This window comes from Urocitellus parryii, chromosome 15 (assembly GCF_045843805.1).
Source record: "Urocitellus parryii isolate mUroPar1 chromosome 15, mUroPar1.hap1, whole genome shotgun sequence".
In the NCBI taxonomy this organism is placed as follows: domain Eukaryota; kingdom Metazoa; phylum Chordata; class Mammalia; order Rodentia; family Sciuridae; genus Urocitellus; species Urocitellus parryii.
The window spans coordinates 33,441,260-33,457,283 of NC_135545.1; the positions used below are offsets into that span (position 1 = coordinate 33,441,260).

At 38.2% G+C, this 16,024-nt stretch overlaps 1 protein-coding gene across 3 annotated transcripts in view; it reads left to right on the forward strand.

Moving 5' to 3' along the window:
- The first annotated feature begins 192 nt into the window (after positions 1-192).
- Positions 193-16,024, forward strand: part of Rspry1 (ring finger and SPRY domain containing 1) — a 43,548-nt gene continuing 27,716 nt past the window's right edge. Inside the window, exons 1-3 of one of the 3 annotated variants that reach the window (XM_026395676.2) lie at positions 193-334; positions 9,579-9,740; positions 14,834-15,338. In XM_026395676.2, coding sequence (XP_026251461.1) covers positions 14,989-15,338 — 350 coding nt within the window. In that variant the 5' untranslated portion in view covers positions 193-334; positions 9,579-9,740; positions 14,834-14,988. Of the gene's footprint in view, positions 387-9,578; positions 9,741-14,833; positions 15,339-16,024 lie in introns of all 3 variants that reach the window. The other 2 variants (XM_026395675.2, XM_026395677.2) reach the window with 2 other exon arrangements.

A 16,024-nucleotide genomic window follows, 5' to 3' on the forward strand; every position in this document is an offset into this window, starting at 1 on the left:
CCCCAAAAGCGAGCCGGAGAGACTTGATTGGGCCAGTCACTCCTCAGCAAGGGGATTGGGCAGTTTACGCCTGAGGGGCGGGCCTGGCTGAGATCTCACGTGACACCATCCTTGAAAGATAATTGGCTGTTAGGGAGAGGGATTGCCACCTAGGAAGGGGCGTTTCCTAGGGGACTGAGGGAGGATCAGGGCGGTACGAAGCGGGGGTGGGCCCTGCGCGTAATGGCAGCGCTGTGGCCTCGCGTCCATCTTTACCGCTCTCTTGGACCTGTCACAAAGGAGTCGTGCCGCTACCGCTGTCCCATTCCTCCTGTGGCCCCAGGAGCTGGAGAAAGTCAGTGCTGCGTCCGGGTCGCGCTGCTCCGGGAACCCCCCTGGGGACGGGGGTACGGAAGGGAAGGGAGTCCGAGGGCTGAACCCGTCTGTGAGGGTGGGCAACAGTCGCTCGAGCCTGGGACGGAGAGACAGGACTGGGGCTCCGGCAGGCTCCTCAAAGGGGCCCGGTAAGGGGTGATGTTGGGCAGAGCCCGGGAAGCAGCTTGGAGGTTCTCCACCAAGGCCTGCGCCGAAGGCGCCTGAAGAGGTTCCTGGAGGAGGGTGTTCCCCCTTGGGGGGCGCTGGGATCTTGACTGGAGGAGGTTTTTGGGGGGGTCACCTTTCGGAGGACGCTGCGGCTAACCAGGCCCAGGTGAGAGGCAGGTATCCCCCGGGGAGGCTCCCGGTATTGAGTAGCGCTTCTCAGCGGTGCCTGGGGTAGAGGGGAGGACGTTTGGGGAGGAGGATTTCCCTTTGTGGAGTTTGCGGTTCCTGTGGGAGGCAGAGCCCCCCCCCCCCCGGGACATTTAGAAACGCCCCGGGATCGAGAGCCCCCTTTGAGAGAGAGGCGAGTAGGTAGGAGCCAGACTTAGCGGATTCTCCTGCTCCCGAGGCCCGGGCTGAAAATTGGGTAGGGACCTTGGGGAGAGGGGATTTCTGGGAGGTTCTGGGAACGAGACAGCTCCACTCATTGGAAAGCCTGAGTGGGGGAATAGCGGAGGAAATGGGAATGGCCGGAGGTCTGCCCTCTCTGGAGGCCGACCAGGTGTCCCAGACACAGGATTCAGCTGCTTCTGGGCTTAGTGCCAGGATGGGGTGGGGAGAGTCCATTTCAGCAACATCTCCTGCATGGCCCCAGATTAGACATTTGTCCCTGCCTGTTGCCTCCTTTCCCTGTTTTGGGGGGAGGGAGACGGAAACAGAGGCAGAGATATTTAACTGAGACTCAGAGCTTCTATCTGGTAGAGTTGAGTGAGGTTGCTCCCCCTGGAGTGTTGTACTTTGTACTTTCAAGGGTTGGAAGTGTCTACTATTGACTGAGTAGTCTCATAGTTTACAGGTCCTTCACCTACCATCTGCTTGTCCTTCTTTAGTGGAGTTACTGAATCTCCTTGAGTTTCTAGTGTAAAATAGCCAACGCAGTATGTGAAAGTATTTTGCAAACTCAGGCTGTGTGTGAAAGTTAGGTACTGTAATCCTACCACCAAACAGGTTGCTCTTGAGGAATAAAAGTGAAGGCCCTTTCCAAACTGTAGAGCAGAACGCAAATGTCAGAGATTAGCATTAATACAGAGGTCCATCACCTATTGAGTGCTGGGAGCCCGAATGCAACTGAAAACTCAAAGGTTCCCACCTTCTTAGGTCACATTACAATCTAAACCTTTGGTTTCAAACCTTACTACCATGGAGGTGGAGGGATTTCCCGTTTTGGCTCTGAGTTTTAATTTACTTTGAATTTATGATGATGCTGGCAGGAGTAAGACTATAATATAATCTTTTCATACAGGAATTTCCTACTGAAATTTTCCTCCAAGTAATTTGATCTCAGTTTTGTAAACCTCCCCCTTTTGTATGTATGTATATATTTACAGCCTTAGGATGTCTAGAATTAGTGAATACCATGCTTCCGCTCTCAGATATGTTTTAGATATGAGATTTATTTATATATATATAAATCAGATCTGATTTATATATATGTATATATATATATATATATATATATGTATATATATATATCAGATCTGATTTATATATGAAAACACTTTTTAACATTCTTTTCCATAAACGTTCTCTTAAGTTTTCACTTTATATAAAGTTTGCATTCCTAGGATGATATCTTTAGATCCTTCTAAGAGGTTATAAGATACTTGTGTCCAAGGGCTGGGGTTGTAGCTCAGTGGTAGAGCACTTGCCTCACAGGCATGAAGCCCTGGATTTAATCCTCAGCACTATATAAAAATGAGTAAATAAAAATAAATATATTGTGTCCATCTACAACTAAAAAAAAAATTTTTTTAAAAAGATACTTGTGTCCATGTGTGACACTTCATGAATGTTCAGTTAGTGGCATATGTTCGAGCTAATTTTCCAAATATTGGGTAATTTAGTTGTGATTTTTGAAGTAGGGTTTTTATTTTGTTTTTTGTTTTTAAACTGATCTGGATTTCCTGCTTTTCTGATATTATATTCCATGGGTCATTGTTGTTTTTTATTTATTTATTTTTTTAGGATATTTGGTGTTCAATGTCTCTACGTCCCGTTATTTTGCTTTTTCACAACCCCTTCCATTTTTTTTTTCTGTACTCAATGATATTTTTAAGGTATCGATTATAGGAAGTGTTCTAGCTTATCCTATCTGGACGTTTTTCCTGCTTTGTCAGCAAAATAATTATTTAGCAAGTGTCAAGGGGAATTAAAACTTAGCATACTATATAATAGTGTGTTATTTTGTAATGACTAGGGGGGAAATCCAACAGCTCTAACCTATGCTTTGGTAAGAGTTTAACAATGGAAATTGTTGTGTGTTCCTGATGTGCATTTACTACAATCTCTTTCAACTCATGAGGTCAGTCCACTCCATCAAGAATTGTATATATTTTCCCCAATAATGATGTCATTTGTTAGAATGGGATGGGAAGTCACGTTACATCCTTTACAACAACTTTCTTTAATACCTTTAAGATCTGTGTAATTTGGAGAAATTATTAGGAATTTTTGAAGATAATAATGACTGTTATACAACTTTAAATTGTAAATTTTCTGGTTTTGTTTTTTGGGTGTTATTTTGCAGTACTGAGGATTAAACTCAGGAGCACTCTACCACTGAGCTACATTACATCTCCAGCACCCACTCCCCATCTTTTTTTTTTTTTTTTAATTTTGGGATGCTGAGTTGCTGAGGCTGCCCTCAAAACTTGTAATCTTCCTGCTTCAATCTCCCTAGTTGCTGGGATTACAGGCATGTACCACCACATCTGGCAAATTTTCTGTATTCTGTGGTGGGATCCTTATGAAGAAAAATGTGATAATTTCTGGGTTCCAAAAGTAAATAGAAAGTCAATGGGCATCACAGATGAGAAGCACAGTAAAACCAGTAATCTATTCTAGAAGAGCTATTTGGGGATAGTAAACTATGTATTTAGTGTCTCTTCAAGCTTTTGCTTTTTTTTTTTTTTTTCCCCTCCTCCTCCCCAGGCCTGGGGATTAAGCCCAGGGTACTACATCCCCACCCCTTTTTATTTTTTTAAATTTTGAAACAGGATCTCTTTGAATTTCTCAGGCTGACCTCAAACTTCTCCTGTGTTAGCCCCTCTAGTGCTGGGATTACAGGCCTGTGCAAACAAGCCTGATGCTTTTGGCATTTTCAAGACATTTACCATTTACTATTGAATGTGGGTAAATTTTTTCATGGTATTCAAATTAGAAATTTGGAAAACAAAATATTCAAGAAGTAGTAAGTGCCAAAACTTGGGCCATAACTTTTAGGAGAAAACTTTTACTTTTAGGAGTACAAAAGAATGAATATTTTTTCTATTATTTATTCAGTAAGTCAGTTTTGAAGAAGTTTTCTTGCTGACCTTTATGACTAGAAAAATATACAGGCTTATTATATTTTGCTCTTAGTATCCTTCCCCAAAGGGAGAGTTGCTGGTTAAATATGTAAAACAGTAACTATAGATAAAAATAAGGTATATTCAAGGTTAAATCAGGCAAAGTTACCTTTAGTAGTGAGTTCTTTAAAAGTATTCCCCTTTCTCTGTTTTCTGAGCTTTTGAGAATTAAGAATAGAATTGAGATGCATTCAAATTTGTTAAAGAATGAACTCTATGTGTTGCTTTTCTATTGCTTAAAATTACAGTTTCTGGCATAATTTCATGAACCCTGTACACCTCAAATAGGAGGTTTGAAATACTTTACTCAGCAAATATAGCATTACCTCATAGTTTAATGTTTCAGTGTTAGTTTTTTCTTACCCCTCCACATTTCCTTCTTTGTTCACTTAGTGCAATGATTCTCAAAATATGACTTCTACCCCACCCCTTCTCATGGGAAATGCAGCTCTTTTTCCCCCTACTTTTCTTTGGCAGTGCTGGGAATTGAACTCAGCCTTGCACATGCTAGGCAGCTGCTGTACCACTTTGCTACATCCCCTACCTTGTTTTATTTTGACACAGGATCTTACTAAATTGCCCAGGGTGGCCTCTAATTTGTAGTCCTCCTGCCTTATCTTCTCAAGAAGTTAGAATTACAGGCGTGCATCACCACACCTGGTGACAGCTCCTTTTTTTTCTGTTCTTATTCATGATTGTTCACCCTTGCCTGTGTCTGAGCTACTTATTAATAACATACCAAGTGAATTACTAAGGATAACTAAAACATAGTATTTATAACCTAAAACTAAACCAATTAGAATTTACTATGGTCATTAATACCTTTTTATCCCAGGTAGTCTGCCCTGGGAAACTTGGCACTGATACAGAACTTCTCACATGTCATATGTGGAATGAGGATTTCTGCAGTATTCAGGAAGGGTGCTTAGTTTGGGATACATCATCAGTATTGTCTCAAAATTATTTCTGTTTTCTATGATAATTCCTTATATTGTGAATTCTTGTTTTGTTTCTCATGAGAATTACTATTTAGCTTTATTTTATCAAATTAATTTATGGACTTTGGGTTAATCTTTTACTATGTTAGTGGAGATATTTATACAATAGTATTTTGGCATATTATTTAAGAAATGAGTATTGTGATGCAAATGTAAGTTCTCTATTCCCCTTGTTAATGCTAATTTATATAGTCATTTAAAAACTTGCTTCTACAGAGATGTTTCAATATGATCAAGTTCTTTTATTGGAAAATTTTTGGGTCCAGAGGCTTCCTTCTAGTGGACCCAATGTCTAATCCACAGGCTTTGGGTAGGGAGCTATATCCTTTGTCCCTAACCCCAGCTCCCTTTGCCAAGAGCTTGAGATACCTCTTTTCATCTTTGTTTGGTGTCTGGTGTATACACATTGAATTAAAGCGGTAGATATTTTGAAAATACTTTCTTTTTTACAGATTTTAGGAGAAATTAACTTAAAATATGTACTGACTACCTATTAGGTTCTAATAGGAATCCAATTGAGTATGCAGTTGAGTGTTTTGAGACACCATTTTAAGTGGTTATCATTAATGAAAGTACTATCATTCAGGCTACATATTTTGTTTGCTTTTCTTCAATAGAAAAATCCTTGCCTTCAATTTGTATGTATTTGAATAACATGGCTATATGGTTTCCTGTTATTTGGTCTCCTTGAAGGGTGGAATCTCAAAGATTATGGAATATTACATGTGTTTTTCTTCTCTGTCCTGCAGCCATCATTAGCACTTACCTCAGTTCTTCCGTAGTATTTCCTTTTTGGATCCAAGGCAGATTTTTCAATCTTTCAAACTTCAGCAGGGATTATTTACTACTTAAAAAGAAAAAAGAAAAAAACTGGTATTTGCTTCTAGAAATTTTTTACTCTATCCTAGGTCTGAATTTTATTTTTTAATACTTGTTTTGAATGCTGAAATGATTTGTCCTTTCTGCTTTTTATGTTTCAGATCAGGCTATATTCTGTAATTCTTTCTGCCATAAGTCTCACCTGGTCTTAAATTGCACTACTACTGGGTTAAAAAGCTGTCAACATTTTAGGGGAAGTTTTTGTTTTTGTGTTTTGTAGTACTAGAGATCAAATCTAGAGTTCTTGCGCATGTTAACCACTCTACTATTTGAGCTATGTTTCCAACCATTTTTATTTTATTTTGAGACAGGGTCTTGCTAAATTGCCCAGGCTGACTTCAAACTTCTGATCCTCTTGCCTCAGCCTCCCAAGTAGCTGGGATTACAAGTGTGCACTAGGTGAAGTTTTTTTCCCAGATAATCTTTCCCTAACCATTCAACCAAGAAAATAACCTGTTTTTTTTTCTGAAAGGCATACTTTTTTAAACCAACCTCAGGGCTTAAGAGTAATATCAGAATCATCTTGTACTTCTCCCAGACTACTTGAAAGTTACAATCTAGGAGATGATAGTGCCCTATGTAACTGAAGCCTCAATTGCTCAGTGCCACTGCAGATACATAGTTTTGTGTACCTGTGTGACACCTCCCCCCCCCAAAAAAAAAAAAAAAAAAGCCTTAGAAAGGCTGTCTTTCCTTTTGTGGGAGTTGGGGGAGATTCCAACCAAATACAACAATCCCACAGTAATAAAGGAGGATTGGTTCCAGGATCCCTGCAAATACCAAAATCCATGGATGCTCAAGTCCCTTCTGTAAAATATTATAATATTTGCATAGAACCTACATACATCATTCCCTATGCTTTAAATCATCTCTAAATTACTTATAATACCTAACAAAATGTGTTATGCAAATAGTTTTTATACTGTATTGTTTAACAGAATAATCAACAAAAAGAAGTTTAAAAAGAAGTCTGTGCATGTGCAGTTTTTTTCTTTTTCAATAGTTTTAATCTGCAATTAGGGAAACCATGGACTGACTGTATTTCGTAGCCTTGCCCTTCTCTTCTCCCTCAACAAAAGACCAGTGCTTTAGAGTCTAGAGACAGAAACACTCTAATTAAAACCTCTTTAGATAGTTTGTTTCCTCTGGCAAGTGTACTATTGAAATATGTCTACTTTTCTTATCTATATATTGCAGTAGAAATAATCAGTTTTATCGACTTCTGTGTTTTCCTCCATTTAAACTAAATCTTCAGTAAGGAAATTATGGTCTTTGAGCTATCCCACAAGATATTATAAAAGCAAATATATTCTCTACCTTGATAGAGTTTGAATACACAGATGTATGCATTTGACAAGACTCAGCATATATGTTTAAAATGTGTACAAATGTAAATTTAACTTCTAAAAACATTGAAGTCCAGCTATGAATATGCATGCCGAATCATTTAGGAGGAAGGATTTGAAAGCCTTCAGTTTACTTTGAAATACATAAAAAAAATTTAGATGGAGGGATGATGGATATAGAGATGGATTGTATATGTGATAAAGCAAGTATAACAACATTTTAATGATTAGAATCTAGGTGGTAGGTATAGAGATGTTCACTGTTCATAGTTTGTTTGATTATTTATTTGTTTATCTATTTATTTATTTATTGCAGTACTGGAGAATTTAACCCAGTGGTGCTTTTCCAGTGAGCCTCATCTCCTTCCCTCCCTCCATTTGTTTTTATTTTTGAGACAGGTTCTTGCTTAGTTACCAAGGCTGACCTCAGACTTGCAGTCCTCCTGCCTCAGCCTCCAAAGTAGCTGGGATGTTTGGCCCACTACTTCTAGCTAAGACAGTGAATTTTATTTGACTTTCCTGTATGTTTAAACTTTTTCATAATTAAGTTTCAAGGGGGGGCAGTAAATGTGACACTAGAAGCTATTACTTGTAACATTCTCACTATCTTAGGGAAAAGTCTAAAAATATTTTCTAATGAGAGAAAAATCATTAAAATTTCCAGCATATAATATATTGTTGCCATCCATGTTATTTGATTTAGCTTTGGTGAGTAGAAGGAATTAGAAAAAAACACTGCACATCCCATAACCCTATTTTGAAATGAGATAAAAATTATAACATAGTAATTGCATGCTCACTGTCTGTGTGTGTGTGTTTTTTTTTTTTTTTTCTTCCTTATGATCATTCCTTTAACTAGCTTCTCCCTTTTGGCAGCATAATCCTGAAGTCTTATTTTCAGGAAAAAAAAAATTCTTTCTGAAACTGTTCTGCTTAACAACTGAGTATAAGCAAATATTTGAAGAGATGAATCACTGATTCCTGGACCATTTGTTAGAGAGGGTTAGACCAGTTGGCCAGATGCCTCCTTGGTGAGCTGGCTGTGATGGTAGAGGTCTGTGTTTTGTACTGACAGTGAGTGCCAGAACCTTACTGCTTTAATACTGAATTTACTGACACTCCCAAGTTTTTTTTTCTTCTATCAGAGGCACTTTGAAAAATACAGAATATTAGAAGAATATGCTAGATGTGGTGGTGCATACCTATAATCCTCCCAGCAACTCAGGAGGCTGAGGCAGGAGAATCTCAAGCTCAAGACCAGCAACTCAGACTCTGTCTCAAAATAAAAAGGACTGGGGATGTGTCTCAGTGGTAGAACACCCCTAGGTTCAGTCCCTAGCACCACAAAAATAAATTTATATACATACATATAAAAAAATCTAATAAATCATAAAAGAGAAATGGAAAGAATAGTTTGTTTTGTTGTTCCCTCCACCCCCCAAAAAAGGAAGGAGCTTGATGTATAGCTCTGGAAGAACACTTGCTCTAGCATGCTTGAGACCATGAGGTTGAGCCACAGCACTACCAAAGAAAAAGGAGGGGTATCAAAATTAATAATGCCACAACTCAGAGAAACATATTTGCACAGGAAATGTTTGACTATAATTATGTTCTTGCATAATTGTTATCAAGAGTGCTGATTTTAAGTATTACCATTTACATGATGAGTCTTTCTACTAAGCAATAATATCCAGTGATAAACATTATCATTGAGTCAGTTGATAATTGTCCTAGCAACAGATGTGATAATTTTGTGTTTTTAAATTATGTGACCAACTTTTTTTTTTCTTTCTCAAAATCAGCTTTATGAGCTAATGCTGAGTAGTCTTCAAAGTTAAGGTAAAATGTTTAGGTATTACAGATATGTTGCTTTTACATAATCTTTAGTCTTACTCATTTTCCTTCAGTCTCAACCTTGGATGCTGTCACCCACAAGCAGGATACTATGTATGCCATTGGGTTGCTTCATAGGGTGGCTATTTTTTTCATTTTGTTGATATGAATTGTACATCTCACTAATAGATAGAATGTTTGTTGTTGCACCAGAGATTGAACTCAGGGGCACTTACCCACATCCCTAGCTCTTTTTTTTTTTTTTTAAGTTTTTAAATTTTGAGACGGGGTCTCACTAAGTTGCCTAGGGCCTCATTAAGTTGCTGAGGCTAACTTTGAACTTGCAATCCTCCTGCCTCAGCTTCCCAAGTTTCTGGAATTAGAGACATGGGCCATTGCAGTATATATCCCACTAGATATATATCCTAATAATTACATACCTCTAGATATAACTGTATTCTAACTGCTATTTTGACTGATAACCTCCAAGGGACTACCTTCTAAGATAGTCTTAATTCATTTTTCTGGAAAGGGATATCAACATTTTTGATCCCATAAGAATCACCTTTAATACTTCAGTTTGTTCCCTTATTCAGTCAATAGGTCCTACTTGCTGTGCCAGATGCTATTGTAAATAGTAAAACAGTAATTTCCAGACCTGGTTGCCATCAGAATCACCTGGGGAGCTTTTTAAAAGACACAAACTTGGGCCACATCTTAGAAATTTGGATTCTGGCTATTTGGAGTTATATTATGAGGTAAGACTATTACTTTTTTCTGTTTTGTAAAGTGCATTAACAGATTAATTAGGATGCATAGCAATAGCTATTGTAGGGCCAGTACAAGTGCCCAGGTCTTTCTGACAGGGCCAAAGCCTGAGTACTATGTTGTAGGTGGCCTCTGGCATCCTGCCCAAAAGTTGTAAACTGATTGTTCCTGTCTTAAGACAATGGTCCTTGTAAACTGGGACACATAATGGCTTTTTTTTTTTAAGAGGTAAAAAAAAAAAAAAATTGTGTAAAGTATAATTGTTTAACTTTATCACCCAATCAGTAGTCATAGCCTTTTTGCCTATGAAAAGATAACTAACATTTTCAAATAACAAGCTATACATATCACCCAGGAGTTCCAGTGTGAATAAGTCTGAAAGATGTACTTTGTTTACATCCCCTGCCTGTGGCTATAATCCTCAGGAGTCTCAGTATGCTCTTTTAAGAAATTCTTTAAAGAATTTGTTTTTTTTTTTTTTTTCTTATGTTTCCTAGGCTTTCCTCTGTGAAATGCCTCATGGTTTCTTCCACTTAATTAACTTCTTCTTTCTACCTGGTCTTTATAGCTAGTCCTTTATTTAAAAAAAAGAAAGAAAGAAAGAAAAGTTTTTGGTTACAAAGAATTTGAAAACTTTTTAAAAACTGCATTTTGCCAGGCACTTTGGTATGTGTCTACTTGAGAGGCTAAGGTTGGGATATCTCTTGAGCCCAGGAGTTCCGGCCTGCCTGAGCAACATGGTGAAAACCCTATCTCAAAAGCAAAAAAAACAAACAAAAAAAAAAAATTTTTTTCTTCTCTCACATATTTATAATTGACATCATTTTCTGGATCATTTAAGGAAAATTACTCTTTTGGAAGAAATTGACCCAAAATATTCTTGAACTCAGTTTGGAAATGGAAAAAAAAACAACTTTAATTTTAATTTTTTTCTTCCAAAGTTAGCCAGATTTAAAAAAGAAAAAAAAAAGATGTATTGGGTATCTTATAATCACCATGAAATTATACTAAATGGGAATCTACATAAATTATTCTATATTCGGTTTACCTAAGCCTTAGGAAAAGTTTTCTTGGGTAGAATAAAGTTTAGGATTTGTGATCAGGGGCTGGGAATATGCTCAGTGGTAAACCACTAGCCAAGTACAAGGCCCTGAGTTCCGTCTCCAACACTGAAAAAAAATTACATTTTTCCCTGTAAGATGGTATACCCTGTAATCCCTGTGGCTCAGTAGGCTGAGGCAGGAGGATCCCAAGTTCAAAGCCAGCCTCAGCAACTTGTCGAGTTCCTAAGCAACTTAACAAGACCCTGATCTCAAAACATTAAATAGGCTGGGGATATGGCTCAGTGGTTAAAGTACCCCTGGGCTCAATCCCTGGTCCCCCCCCACCCCCCAAAATAGCTGTATTTCAACAAACTGCATCTTCAAGGGTACCCTCAACATGTTTTGTTTTGTTTTGTTTTTGTGTTTCATTGTTGTTAATTAGACACAAATTGAAACTTTATAATATGAACTATCCTCTGTCCTTCAAGCCTTTGTTTTCTGGAACTTGAGCTCACTTCAGCAGTCTCAACATTACCAGTTATTTTTAGTATCTGATTTGTCTCCCTTCTTCAGGTGTGCCTTCTCTTATTTAATGTGTCTGGTTAGATTGCATCTGTTTTTTCATCTAGTTCTCATATGACCTTCCATACTGATGATGTAGAAAGACTGTAGAGCATTCGAAAAGCCAGTAGTATCCCTTCTATTTGCAAAAATTGAGAATAGTTGGGCCCTCACTGTGGGGAAGCAGTTTGGAAGTGGTTTTTGTTGTTGTTGTTGTTTTCCCTTTAACTTTATTTATTTATTTATTTATTTTTATATGGTGCTGAGGATTGAAGCCAGTGCCTCACATATGCTAAGCAAATGCTCTACCAACTAAGCTATAACCCCAGCCAAGCAGTTTGGAGTTTAAAAAACACTTTCCCAGGTGATAAAGCTTTCCTCAGGAGTTTCTTTTTATCAAACTGGCCCACTCCCTTCCATCATCCCCACAGTATCAGTTGATTTAGCCAGACTTTCATAACCTGATGGGAAAAAAACATGATAAACCAGAGTATGGATTTCTGTACCACCTTTAAACCAGTGAGGTAGTTCTGTATATGCTGGAATAGAAAGTTGTGGTATTAAGTTTAAACAAACAAAAAAAGGCAAAAGCAAATCACAGGACAGTATTTATGACTTTGACATGATTAGACTTAAGGAAAAAACTAATTTGTCAATGCATAATAGTAGTCATGGAAGCAAAGGAATAAAGATCTTAACAAGGGTTAAGTCTGGAAAAGGAATGGGCTTAGATAGAGCAGAAGGGGGGCTTTCATTTTCTCTAGACTTGTGCAGCATTTAGGTTTTAAAATTGAACTGAATTCGGTTGTTTGTTTGTTTGTTTTTTGGTACTAGGGATTGAACCCAGCAGCACTTTATCATTGAGCTATATCCCCAATCCTTTTTTATTTTCTCTTTTGATTCAGGGTTTTGTTAAGTTGCCGAGGGTCTTTCTAAGTTGCTGAGGCTGGCGTCGAATCTGTGACCCTCCTGCCTTAGCCGCCTCAGTTGCTAGGATTATCAATGTGCACCACAACATACCCAACCTAAATTAATTTTTTAAAATAAAGTTAGCAGATAAAGGTTTTTTGGTTTGTTTGGGTTTTTTTGTTTGTTTTTTAGTTTTTTAGGTAGACACAATATCTTTATTTTTATGTGGTGCTGAGAATCAAACCCAGTGCCTCACACAAGCTAGGCAAGCGCGCTACCACTTGAGCCATATCCCCAGCCCCCCCCCGCCCCTTTTTTTAATGTAATACTTTAGAATGTCAAGAAACTGATCTGGTGACATAATCAGCTAGACTACTGCCCATGTGGCAGACCTATCAGAAAACTTCCTCTCATCTGCATCATTCCAACAGTACAATATCTGAGAAGGGCCAAAGCATGGCTTTTTTTTTTTTTTTTTTAAAGAGAGAGTGAGAGAGAGAGAGAATTTTTTAATATTTATTTTTTAGTTCTCGGCGGACACAACATCTTTGTTGGTATGTGGTGCTGAGGATCGAACCCGGGCCGCACGCATGCCAGGCGAGCGCGCTACCGCTTGAGCCACATCCCCAGCCCCCAAAGCATGGCTTTTTAAATGTTGCTTTTGGTCTTTTTCAGAAACCAGCATAATTTATAAGATCAGTAGAAATTTATTCTAGGGACCCTTTAAAAGAGTTATTTCTGGATTCTGTCTCCTCTGTACTTTTAAGCATTGAAATTTCTTAGTTTTCTTCTCTCTGGAGGGAATTATACCCTTGTCCCTGAAGTGATGAGAATGCCATTACTTTGACTCTTTGCTGGTTTAAATGTGTTCTCTGTTCAAAGACTATTTCCACCTGAGACCTTGCATTCTGCTTTTACCTGTATACTTCAGACATGTTCTTTTAAGTACAACCTCCAAATTTTAAAGACAGCCAGTCTGTTTTTGAGGAACCAAGAGCATCTGTGGTATTACTTGGCTCAGCCATTGCTGTTTTGGTTGTCTGGAAGCAGATAATGTCTGTCTGTTCCCTCTTCTTTCTCCTCTAGTCCTACCCTTTGCCATTCCTTTCCCCCCCTCCTCTCTTCCCTCTATATTAAATTGCACAATTATATATATGTAAAGATGTTTATCTCTATTTTTTCCCTTATTTCTCCCCATGAGCAGTAAACCAGGGAAATATTGAAAAGAATCTTTCCAGAATAATAGAAATAATTTTTCTCTTCTAATCCCACTGAATTTCAAATTTTATTTACATCTAATTCTAAACTAGTGCTCAGGACATGAGGAATTAAGCGTAAATAACCAAATATTGAGTAGAAACTATGCACTGGCATTATCTATTCCTTATGTTCCTAGTCTCCAAATGATGCATGAGTTTTTACTTTTTTCTGCCTATCCCATGTTAGTCTCCCAATTCCACATCTTTCCAGAACCTAAGCAGAGGTTCTCAGCTCAATGACTAGCTACTTCTATCATTTGGTTTTTTGATAATAAGCACTGTGTGGGATGAGAATGGCCATCCATAAATTATTGGAGGGCAGAGACTGTACCTTCCTTCTCTTTATACCAGGGACCCTTAAGAGAGTTTTTTTCTGGTTTCTGTCTCCTCTGTCCTTTTAAGCATTGAAATCTCTTAGTTATCTCCTCTTGGAGGGAATCGTACCCTGGTCGTTGTTCTCCTTGTCCCAGCATAGTGCCTGGCACAAGGTGCTTAGTATTTTCAAAGATAATTGGTATGTCTTATTCTTTGTAGCAGACATGTGCAACAGACTGATCATTGTGTGGATATAACTTTGTGATATAAATTCATATTTCCCCAGAGTCTTGCTTACCTAACAGAAAAACTTTGTAAATACTTGTGTGATTTCTATAAATTCTTAACTAAGACTCCATTTGGGAAATCAGTACAGTTTTAGTGATTTAAAAGGAACATTCTATTCTTTTATTCTTCTTTTTATTAAATAAGCGCTCTCACATTTGTATCATAACTTTCTCAACAATAGACATGTGTAATTAGGTATTTTATTTGAAACATTGAATTGTCCCATATGTTTACATGAAGAAAGGAGACGATTCATTTTTTTTAATCACAAAAAGAGTTCTTGAAAAAATTGGACACATTCTTCTAATATATTTCTCTATCCATAGGAAGAACTAAACATATGGTTTTTAAACATCACTTGTCACCCCTGTGGTTTACCAGGATATGATTTAGCAATCAACTTTATAATATAATGATGAAAAAGTTATTGATTGATTGTTAATTCTGCTATCCGATGATATTTCTTCATATTGGAAACCTATAAAAATCAACAAAGATGACTCTTCATAACAATTTTTTTCCCTTAGTTGTTGAGTGCTGAGAATCTAACCCAGTGCCTCTGCAAGGCAGGTGTGCTACTGCTGAGCCACAGTCCCAGCCCTCTGTATTACAATTTAAATGTCTATAAAACCAAACCAGGAAAGTCAGTAATTGAGTTTCCAGGAGTCTCCTGTTCATTTTCATTTTCTTTTCCTTTCTTTCTTTTAGAACTACCAGCAGATGACCAAAATTCCCTGTAACTGATAATGTTGGAAATCAGCTCTGCAATGTGCTTCGGCATTTGCTTGTTAAAAACAAATAGGATGCAAGTTCTTCAATCCCAGATTATGAAAACAGTACTTGGAAAATTGAAAACTACCTAAATGATTGTCTTTGGTTGGGCCGTGTTCTTAGCAAGCAGAAGCCTTGGCCAGGGTCTGCTGTGGACTCTCGAGGAGCACATAGCCCACCTGCTGTGGACTAGAAGTGCCACTATTACCATGGGTAATTCCTGTATATGCCGAGACGACAGCGGAGGAGAAGACAGTGTTGACACCCACCAGCAACAAACCGAGAACAGTGCAGTCCCCACTGCTGACACAAGGAGCCAAACCCGGGACCCTGTACGGCCTCCAAGAAGGGGCCGAGGACCACATGAGCCAAGGAGAAAAAAACAAAATGTAGATGGGCTAGTGCTGGACACACTGGCAGTAATAAGGACCCTTGTAGATAAGTAAGTATCCGACTCGCTGGCACCTCCAGGGCAATGCACAGTGTTCTGGAACTCCAGTGTCTGGACTCCTTCAGTTTATCTAGGATGTATTCGTCAAGGATTGTGCTTACTGGGGAGGGGAGAATATTTTATTTTTCCTCTCATGGCAGAGTAAATTGTGGAGTTTGACATTTTTACTTGCTGTCCTCCACTCCTGTTCTAAAATGTCAGAAATGTCTAAACATTTCTATAGCAGAAAACACTAATTGAAGCTATGATTTTTATTAGGGTATATAGTAATATGGAGTGAGTTTGTGTTACTAGCTAGGAAATGGTTTTATCAAGACTCACTGTTACTGTGCTTGCCTAGTCAATGCCACTGACCAGAGATTGAAAAAGTGACATGTTTCACCAAGAGTAGACTGTGTGCAACTACTGTTGGCCACTTAAGGACAAGGCCAAGGAGAGTTTTCCTTCTCCTTTCTTTATATTTCTTCTTTGGTTCTTAGATCCAGTTGGGGGGCCTAGTAAGTTGAAACTGCAGGACACACCTGTGCTTGTTTTGTCTTTTCCCCTGCTTGGTCTAACGGAGTACAAAATCCAAGATTGAATAACAGTGAAATTAAAGGGTATTGTTCAAGTTGGAAAAACAAGTTAATTTAAGGTTGTATAATTTAGTAGATTTTAGAACTGATGGACTCAGGTTC